This window comes from Lipotes vexillifer, unplaced genomic scaffold (genome assembly GCF_000442215.2).
Source record: "Lipotes vexillifer unplaced genomic scaffold, Lipotes_vexillifer_v1.1 scaffold239, whole genome shotgun sequence".
In the NCBI taxonomy this organism is placed as follows: Eukaryota; Metazoa; Chordata; class Mammalia; order Artiodactyla; family Lipotidae; genus Lipotes; species Lipotes vexillifer.
In genome coordinates this window covers 417,356-428,408 of record NW_006769620.1, presented here as the reverse complement: position 1 = coordinate 428,408, position 11,053 = coordinate 417,356, and the positions used below count along the sequence as shown (strand labels likewise).

General features: G+C 38.9%; 1 protein-coding gene across 1 annotated transcript in view; it reads left to right on the top strand.

Annotated features, from left to right (window-relative positions):
* Positions 1 to 6,284: 6,284 nt before the first annotated feature.
* Positions 6,285 to 11,053, top strand: part of KBTBD8 (kelch repeat and BTB domain containing 8) — an 11,941-nt gene continuing 7,172 nt past the window's right edge. The window contains exons 1-2 of the mRNA XM_007445667.1: positions 6,285 to 6,353; positions 7,019 to 7,229. Of these exons, the coding sequence (XP_007445729.1) occupies positions 6,338 to 6,353; positions 7,019 to 7,229 (227 nt within the window). The 5' untranslated portion in view covers positions 6,285 to 6,337. The remainder of the gene's footprint in view (positions 6,354 to 7,018; positions 7,230 to 11,053) is intronic.

Genomic DNA, 11,053 nt, shown 5'->3' with positions numbered 1-11,053 from the left:
TACAAGAACAGATATATACACAAGGACCCACATCAAACCATTATAATGGTCGTATATGAAGTAGGACAGGACAGGAGTAGAGAATGGGGGGTAAAGGGAGTAGTACATCTGTAACACAAGAGATGGGGCTTCTGGACCGAAGACAATATTGTGTTATGAACACACAAAATGGTTAACTCAAATCCTTGCAATGAATATTTCAAAGGAAGGTAAACAAAACAGTTTTAAACAATAAACATAGTAGATTGATGTAAAGTGTAATAGAGCTGTTAACAAAGCAGGAGGGCACAGAACAGACAGGAGCATATTGTAGGACACTGGTTCTCAACTGGGGATGATTTTCCCCTAAGGAACATTTGACCATCTCTGGGGACATCTTTGGTTGTCAAGTCTTGGTGGGAGGTGCTACTGGCATCTGGTGGGTAGAGACCACGGATGCTGTTGAGTAGTATTTGATAACGCACAGGACAAACTCCTCTCCACTCCCCCCCGCCCCCGGCACGACAAAGAATTATCTGGCTGCAAATATGAATACTGCTGGGGTGAAGAAATCCTGTGATAGACTAACCAGAAATAAAAATTAAATATCTCTGAAATTATTGTGGCATGCCAGCAGATTTGCTTTATAACTCTTTGATTATTTTAGGGATTAAAGTACCATCAACTCCTCATTGTCTATGTTCTCTCTGCTGTGTTTAATATACTTCTTTCCTAATACCTATGCCTGTTCTCCGTGAATCTCGGTTCCTATGTGTAAATGCTGAAGACACTGATGTTTCTTCTCTTCAGGTTTTTTAGTGATACCATGAGCTTAAAAAAATTTGGATCGTGATTGAGGTTAGAAAGAAACAACAATCATTGTTTAATTCTATTAGTTCCATTTGGGTTATAAACTAAATCTTCATACAAGGAAGGGTGTTGATGTCCCAAATTTTCACAGCTGCTTTGGCATTCTAAGTTTAAATACTGTAAAGGGTCCAGTGGAGTAATTTTATTCAGGGTCTCCATTCTCGTACAATAACTCAGTCTTGTAGGAGAATAGTGAAGTATGGTCAGCTTGACAAATAGCAATTGTTAACCATGTATATACATGACATATATGATATATATGATATATAATTATATATATGATTAACCATTTATATATGTAGTTATATATATGATTAATCATTTGTATATGTATGAGTAACCATGTGTATATAACCATGGTGTGTGTGTGTGGCATATATATATGCCATTACATTTAATTATTTAGTGGAAAGATTAAAAAATGCTAAATTACTATACATCTAAAACTATCAATTTAGTCTGACAAAGTCAAATTACTTAACAGTATGACTATTACCTTTCTAGCTTTTCCATTTTTCCCATTTCTTGGTGCATAAAAATATCTCAAACCTATACCAATAGTATTGTCCATTCATGATAGATATTAGCAGATACCAATTGACCATGTGTTTGGCATAGAACAAGACATGTTTAATGGAGAAAAAAGTCCTACAACCTCTCAATTTCAGTACTCTGTCTTATTCCCAGGGACCTTTATATACTGTAATCAAAGGAAAGTTGGCTTTGGAGCCATAGATCCCTATATGACTATGGGCAAGGTATTTAAATTCTCCGAGTTTTAGCCTCTTCATTTGTAACACTGTTCTTATAAAATTTAATTAAAACATGAAATTAAGTGAAATAATGTAAGTAACACATAGCCATTAACTTCCCTTCCTTGTTCAAGTCCTGAATTAATCCCCATCAATACTGAAGTATGAATGTGTTGATGCTTTGCTTTCCAGGTCAAGCCAAGATAAAGCAAATAGGTAAGAACATACTCTATCGCTTTTATGACTGTTTCTCTGGTGTATCTTTTCATGCCTAGCTTAAATCCCACACCAGCTGAACAGAAACTCTTCTCTCTTCTGAAGTCCTCAACATTAGCTTTTTTAAATACTCATCTTCTGCTAACTAGGGGCTGCCCTCAACCCTCAATTTTTAATTGATTATTATGTGAATGTGTTTTATCTCCATGGATGAATCATACGAGCCATAAGATCCTTGAGGTTAGGAAATATATATATATATATATATATATATATATATATATATAAGCAACAGAAATTTATTTCTCACAGTTCTGGAGGCTGGGGAGTCCAAGATCAAGGTGCTGGCTGATTCGGTGTCTGGTGAGAGCTCTCTTTTTGATTTGCTCACAGTCACCTTCTTGCTATATCCTGACAAGGCAGAGAGCGGGCGAGAGAGATATAGAGAGAGAGAGAGAGAGAGAGAGAGAGAGAAAGAGAGAGAGAGAGAATATACCACCTTATATCATTTGTATCTACCTATCTATCTATCTATCCATCCATCCATCCATATTTACACCTTAGTCTATTCAAGCTGCTATAACAGAATACCATAGACTGAGAGGCTTATAAACAACAGAAATTCATTTCTTACAATTCTGGAGGCTGGAAAATCAAAGCTCAAGGCACTGGCAGATTTGGTTTCCAGTGAGGACTTGCTTCCTGGTTCACAGATGTCTGTTTTCTCACTGTGTCCTCACATGGTGAAATTCTCTGGGGTCTCTTTTATAAGGGCATTAATCCCATTCATGAGGGCTTCACCCTCATAATCTAATCACCTTCCAAAGGTCCCACCTCCAAATACCATCACAATGGGGAACAGGTTTCCACATCAGTTTTGCAGGAACACATTCAGTCTCTACATGAATTGCTAACTCTATCTATCTCTATCATCTATACGTATTTTTTTGGTATCAGGAACATTGCTTTATACAGTTCCTGTCCAGAATGTAGATTCAGGGTGGAGTATGGAGGTAATAAATATTTTTGAGGAATTGAATACTCCTGCTGCAAATTTTACAGTCTCTTTTTTTTTCACATATATGCTAAATTTCAAATACTTAAAAAACAAATTAATGTGTTTTAACATCCTCCAGTATGATTAAATTCGGTGATTCACAAAATGCAGTCTTCTAGTTATTACCATGTTGAATCCTCACATCACCTTAGAGGGAATAAAAATTAAAATACAGCCAAGGCCAGTAATGTTTAATCAGTAAACCTGAATGTTAGTATCTATTAAGAGTTTTGTATTCCAAAGAAACCAAATCATATACAATATATAAGGTTCTAGAAATTACCCCCTAAAATCCTTTTTCAATATGTAATATTATATCAAATTTATATTCAAATAATCATTTCTGTTGCTGTACAGCAGGCATTAATCCAGCCAACACAAAAGTCTTTAGCAAGGAAAAATGTTATATTTTTCTGTAGCCGTAGCCTGAAAAGAATAAATATACCATAAGGATGTCATTTGCTAAAGTGTTAAGAGTCACAGGTATTTTCTCTTTACTTTCATTTTATGTAGCTCTGGTCAATTTCACAGCCTGAAGCCATACTGAACAGGGAAATTGGAAAACTGCAGAATAGATTTGCAGAAGTGAATTGCTATTTTCTTTTACACTTTCTTCATCAGAGTTGCTATCATTCTTGTGTTGTGTAGTATTATTATCAACAGGAGCCTGGGCTCAGCTGATAATTGCTAAAGTCGTTCTCTTAAAGTGGAGGCAGAAAAAAACCAAGGCAACTGTGCATTTTTCTCATTTTCCAAATTTGCTGCTTTCATACCCTTCATCTTTTTAGAATTTAAATGTGAAGACTTTTCTACTCTCAAACAACCATGGTTATAGCAATCTTCTTTGCCTTTGCTTCCTAGGTAAGAAACATCAAAATAATAAAGCTCTAAATGTCTACTTTGAACTAAATATGGGCCCTTCAACTATTCTGGTTTGCTTTTTCAATTTTCATCCTTACTAAAATTTACTTTAAACTGTAACTATTTGAGAAGATTGCTTCAGAGGACAATATAGTACTTAATACATAAAGAAGAAAACTCGTTTACTCTTGCTGCTGCCTTTCTAGATCAGCAGTGAGTTCTTACTAAATTTCAAATTAGAACTATTTGAAAACAAGCTGTAGTCTTTGGCTGTTTAGTATCAACCCTGAAATAAAATCTCCTTTGTAGTATTATAAATCATTGAGAATGAATATTGTGGGGCCATTGGCTCAATTTTTACATCTTCTCACTTATTCTGTATTTTTAAAAAGCGTATTTGTAATGATGACGGAATCTTTACCATGTAATGTCATTTGCCTAGTAGAATGGAGTCTATTTACAGTGTCAAATAAATGGAACCCTTGTAATTATAAATCTTCATTTTTCCCCTGTTTATATTTAAATTGGCTTTTGTTCTTTGTATTCTGCCCACCTCCAAATTCAGAAATTCTTGGGGATCAAAGAATCAGAAAATTTAAAAAATAAAAAAACTAAACAAGATTGCCAAGTCTATTTTTTAATTAGGTGAGAATTAAATGAAAAAGAAAATTGGCCAAATTTCTTAAGTCTTAGCCAGGTGGCTACCAAAAACAAAACACAAACAATAAAACCCCTATTTTAACAGGTTTGAAAAGGTTGCCAGGTAAAATATAGAACACCCAATTAAATTTGGTTCAAATAACAAGTGATATTTTACTCTAAGTATGTCCCTAGTATTGTGTGTCCTGTGTTTTTATTTGCTAAGATCTGGCAACCATAAGGATTGATGCCATTTTTTTTCTTAATACCATGAATATTGTGAGTGAGACTCCCAATATTTCCGTAAGGTAGAAAGCAACAGTGTTTGGCTCATAAAAAATGGAAATTTAAAGTTCTGAGTAACAATAGTTAAATCAATTTCATCCATGCAGAACTGTGCAGATAGGGTTTTCATAACATGAATTTATAAGTCCATACCAATGTCCACATATCCCAGTCCTGAGGAAACACCAATTCTTGTTAACTTGCACAGAATTATAATACGTTTGAGATCTAAATTATTCAGCAGAGATAGCGGACAGAATTGGATTGTTTTTCCCCATTTTCTCTGTTTCACAATCACAAATCCCAAGATCCTTCATCAGGAAATTCAGTTGTTTGATCTTTTCAGGGTTAGAAAAGCTATGCTCATTGGCTAACTATATCTCTACTAAAAATTCCTTCCTATTCACTGATAAGACTTCCTTACATTTCAAACATTTAGAAGTAGCATTTCCAATGTTAGCTCATTTGTGTCTTACATTTATTTTTAAAATATTAAGTATCTATAATGTGCCAGCCACCCTGTTACATGCTGCAAACACGAGACAAGAAAATCAAAACATGTCGACAGTAAAATTTCTTCTTTCTTTCAAAAGGCTTGCAGCCTATGAGGCAGATAGAACAGGAATTATTATTCACACACTACAGGTGAAGGAGCTAAGTGCCCAAGAATTAAAGGGTCTGATCTAAGGGTCTTATCCACATTAAGAAGTAAAGAGCCAGGGATTCAATAATTGTCCCTTGGCTCCAGACTCAGGGCACTTTCCAGTATTTCGTCAAAGGAAATCCCAGTCTACATAGTATCTTAACCACTCCATTTACCAGGAGCCAAAAGGAAAGCGTCTGAATCCCTTTACAATGTTCTTGTACTCTTAAAAGTGGAACAGGTGTTCCCTGGGTGCTCGAGAAAAGCAAGGCATTGAGTGGGAGTTAAAGATCCTGAGCAGCCGTTGTAAGCAGACCAAGTCTATCTGTGGCAACCGGAGCACTCGGCCAAGGCGATGCTATTTCAATTGGGTGTCACAGGTGATTCATCAGAGATGGCTTGCTTTTCGGCCTCCTGATATTTTTCTTCGGGGTGGGGTGTCAGATTTCCTTCGCATTTTTGGACAACAGCCTTCTTGTCCATTTCCAAAATTTTCTGGTTTCACTGCCCTCACGCGGACCCCCGCTTTCATACCGGGAGCTAGTCATTGGCAGGAGATTTAGGAAACGAAGAACAAGGTGGGGAAAAAAAAAAAAAAAAGATCCGGGGGCCTGGAGAGAGGCCTAAAATGGGGAAATTTGCACTTCAACAGCTTCCCCTACCCAAGCCTCTCAGAATGACAGCTCTCCTCATCCAGAAGACTACCTCTCCCGGCAGGCACTGCGCGCTCCACAGACACAGGCTGGCGGGCTCCCTGCGCTCCGCCTCCGCCCGGAACAGCCAATAGGAATCCTCAGCTTGGGCCTCCGCCCTACCCGGACCACGCGGGAGCTGGGGCAATAAAACTACATTTCCCGACTCACCTGTGCGCTTCTCGTGGCCAATCGGCGCCCGGAGTTCGGAGCTTAGGGGCGGAGCCGGATGCATAGGCCACCCCATTGGCTAGGGGCGGCTTAGAAGAGCCGGAACCCGGGAGAGAGAGAAGCGAAATGACATTTCCTCTTTAAATAGCTGGAGCCCGGGCCCCGTCGAGAAATGGCCGCGTCGGCAGGTGGGTCGTGTGGTGGCTTGGGAGGTGTGGAGGGGAGGTGGGCCGGGGACGAGGCTCAGGCCGCGAGCTGAGGCGGTGGCGATGAGGAGCCGGAGAGAAGGATGGAGAGGTGGACAGGGATGAGGGGAGGGAGGATGAATGGCGCGGAGGGAGGTGGGCGGTCCGGCCGGACAGGGATGGGGAGGCCGGGTACCGGCCGCCGCTCCGACCTGTTCGCAAGGCGGTTGAGGGGGCACTGGCGGCCGCCATCCATCGAGCTTCCCTCGTGAGGCTCCTGCCCTTCGCTCTCAGCTGGGACGTTCTGGGTGTCGGCGGAGTCGCCGCAGACACCTCGCCTGTTCTGCCCGCACGGTCCCTCTGCGAGCACGGGGCTTCGGGCTCGCCGGGCTCCCAGAGGAGCAGGCTGGTGTGTGAACTTGCATCGTCGCAGCTCGCTCTTTCCCAGATCCTACCTCGCGGTCCCACTGGGGGTGTCTGTGTACATATATGCATTTCTGTAGCGGGGAAAAAACAAGCCAAGCGAAGAAACAAACAACTCCCCGCCCCATCCCACACACACCAAGGGGGGGGGGGGAAACAACCCAAACTAAAAAACAAAAAATAAAACCCGCGACGCCGAAACTGGCTCCGAACTTCTTGTGGTTGTACGATTTTTCTCCTCCTAGATTTAAGTAAGTCTTCCCCAACACCGAATGGGATTCCATCTTCAGACACAGCCAGCGATGCCATGGACCCCTTCCATGCTTGCAGTATTCTAAAGCAACTCAAAACAATGTACGATGAAGGACAGCTGACAGACATTGTAGTGGAAGTGGATCACGGGAAAACATTTTCCTGTCATAGAAACGTTCTTGCTGCAATCAGCCCTTACTTCAGGTATGATGATGGTGGAAACGTCTATTGATATCCTCACCAAGTTCCCTTTCTCCCTCAGTATTGCCCACTTGATTTTTATACTCAGATGCAAGAATGAGATGAAACCAATGCATTTGTTTCCTGAGAATAAATAACAGGCCCTATTTTATTAAGCGCCCCCCCGCCCCTTTTTTTATTTGACAGATTCTTCTAGAATTCAGAGGGTTGGTTTTTAAGTGAACATGTTTTTGTTTGTATGTTTCAGAAAATCTAAAATTGCACTGCCCAATATGGCAGCCGCTAGCTGCATGTGGCTATTTAAACTTCACTTACCTAAAATTAAATAAAATTAAAAATTCACTTCCTCATGTACACTAACCACATTTAAAGTGCTCAGGAGCCACATGTCGGTAGTGGCTGCCACATTGTACAGCCCAGATACAGAACCTTTCCATCACTGAAAATTTTATTGGACAGTGCTAATCTGAAATTTGTTCCAAAAATTTATCCAGGATTTCTTTCGTGCACATTAACTCTTTTAGAGTTTAAAACAAATTACCCACTTAATGGATTGTTTTAATGCCCTGGGGATAAGAGCAGTGAAATGAAAATGAATGAAATACAGTTTCTATGTGTCTTAGGCCCCAGACTAGTGATTATTTCTTAAAATTTCCGGAAGTATTTTTTTTTTTTTGCGGTACGCGGGCCTCTCACTGCTGTGGCCTCTCCTGCCGCAGAGCACAGGCTCTGGACGTGCAGGCCCAGCGGTCATGGCTCACGGGCCCAGCTGCTCGGCAGCACGCGGGATCCTCCTGGACCGGGGCACGAACCCGTGTCCCCTGCATCGGCAGGTGGCCTCTCAATCACTGTGCCACCAGGGAAGCCCTGGAAGTACTTTTAATCTAAGTTTTCATTTTCATTTATATTCATCTTTATGCATCATAAAACTTTGTAAAGTAAAATTTCAAAACTTGGGTCTAAAAAATAATTTCATACTCTAAGATCAGTGATAAAGGCAATTTCCTGTTTGAGTTTAACTTCTCCTTTTGTTTCAAGTGCTCACTTTAAGCCTTTCTGTATTCAAAAATGGTGCATGAAATGATTGTGAAATAATTTTCTCAACCTTTATAGGGCATATAGCAGTGTAGTGTTCCAGACACTGGTTTCTGGTTCCTCTTTCTCAGAATACTGTGTTAAATATAGTCACTTCAGTTTGCTGCTTGTGATGTAACCATTTAGACTTACGTAGGGTAGGTCATTGGACTATTAAGTATTAACCATAACGAGGCAGTGAGCTGGAAAGAAAAAAGAAGAAACTGGTATACACTGAAGGTATGAAGTTGGGCCTCTAATGGAAACTGCTGGTGAGATTCATTTATCTAGGCTATCCATTAGATATGGTTAGGTCATTTATGTGTTTAAATATTTGTCACAATTACTGCTTATCAAGCTCTGGGCAAGGCTCACTCTACACACATTACTTTATGTAATCTTTACAATCCTGTCTCTACATACTTGGTATTCCCATTTTACGTGTGAAAAAACTGAGGCTCAAGGAGGTTAAGTGACCTGCCTAAATCATCTATCTAACTAGTAAGTGGCAGAGGCTGGGTTTGATTCCAGAGCCAGGCTTCTTAGTCACTGTATGACTTTTAAGGAACAAGGGTGGGTTCTCTTTAAAGTTTAATATACAGAAGTGTTCATTGTATATTAGATTTGAATAGTAAAAAGAAATAAAGTGAAAATGTCTATATCTCACTGTAGTTCTATATTCTGGCTTATATCATTTAACTATCACACTTACTTAAAATTAAGTTTTGAAGACCTGACAAATCACTTGGAAAGAAGTATGCTACAGTAGATTTTCTTAATTTCCAAGCAGTTAAGGAAATGCTTGAAAAACTTTCTAAGCATAAGATATGTGGATTCAGATGAAGATATTTGGCTAGAAGACTTAAGGATTAGGTTCTTCTCTCTTGCTAGAGCTGTTTGTACAGAACTTTCTTGGTACCATTGTTGCTCCTTATGTGAGTTGTAGAAAGTCATACTTAATAGTTTCTAAGTCTTGCATCACTGGTGGAAGAATAGAATAGCTTGAAATCTGGCATGGCTGTTTCCTGCTCCCAGTGACTTGTCAGAAGTAAAATTCGTATGATTAATAGAAACTTTTTGCTGCTCAGGGTTTTGTGTGGGGAAGTACTCCCACTTCATATCGAGTTTACATAAAGAACCTATTAGAACAGAGGAGAACTTGAGTGTCACGCTGCTCCTGTGTGTGAGACCAGCTTATTCAAGTCAGTAGTAGTTCCCATGATAAAGGGCTATGTGGTAATGTTCTCCTTTGGGAGTTAATCTTTGCCTGATGAAGGGCTTTATTTTTCTTTTTAATTGGGAGCTGTATAACTGAGTTTTTCAGCACCTGAATTGAAAACAAGCTCATACAATGGTACGTCTAGTTTCTAGTCAGTTAAGAAAAAAAAGTATGCATGATATTACACTTAAAATTTACATAGTAGAAGTAAAAATAGGACTCAAAGGACGGTTAGCCCAGGCAACAAGCTGGGTCCAGGTACCCTTGTATACCTCCAATATTCCGTATTGCATTTTTGAATTAATTTCATGTTTTTGATGAAAACTTTAAAAGTGACCAGAAATTTTCCCATTCAAGGATATTTTTTTCATAACATCACACTTAAAAATAAAATAGGAGGGGTCTGGATCTGAATAATGAAGTTTATCAGCAGTGTTAGGTCGGTGTCTTCAACAGACATCTATTAAGCATCCTAGGGCACACAGTCCTTTTCTCAAGAGGATTTTAAAAGACCTTTTGATTTTTTTTTTTTTTACTTAATTTTAAGAACAGCCTAGAAAGAAACCTTAAAGGAGGGAAAAGAAAGGCAAATGATGTTTATAAACGACTAGCACTTTAAATAAAGAGCCAGGCTTTTGGCTACTTAATGTTTTGGCCAAGAAAGTACCATAAATGCACAGATAATTTAAAAGAAAAAAAAGAAAAGAAAAAAGCTTGGTCTCAAAGACAAAAGTTTGGAATTTTAAAAACCATTATCTTCTCCAAAGAATCAGTTAATTCTTAAACTCTCTTTAGAAGTAGGTATTATATTAACCCTACTGCAATCTTTATTTATATAGAAATATAAATAGGTAAAAATATGGTAACTTTGAGTCAAGCAAAGGTTTTCAAAATATCCAAGGATAAGTGAATTGATGTTCTTTATATTCTTTATAATCATTAAGGAAGCATTCAAAGGATAATTATTTTAAAAACGAGTAGATAGAAAATATGAACTTCTGAAGAACATCTTGTTTTTCTAAGTTGAAATTTTTACAGATATGTTTTGAGCACAGGTTGCCTTGTAAATTTCCACTGGGTCATGAGAAGTTTTATTAGACAGTCCCTATATGCTAATGTGTCACATTGACACTCTATGGGTATTCTTAAACTTTATGACTGACCTGGTGATTGAAGATCTCAAGTCCCTAAGGCGTCTTGACCAGAAGCCTCAATTGGGCTCCAAGGGAAATAAGATGCCCTGGAATATTCCATGCCACCTCTGGTGTGCTTTAATTAGGTATACTCTCCTTTTCTCAGAGTTGGCACAAAGTGGACTGACTGGTCCTGAGAATAGGGGTTTGTAAGATTAGCCAGACCAAATTCTTCTGCTAGATGATCAACTTTTATCCACTTTCCTGATATTTAGGATATCAGGAAACACATTAGGAAATATTTTACAGTTTCAAAATGTTGTCTTTGTGGTAACGTTATGTTTTTAAAACTTTGCCACAATAATTTTTATTTATAGCACACATAAATTCACCACTCTTTC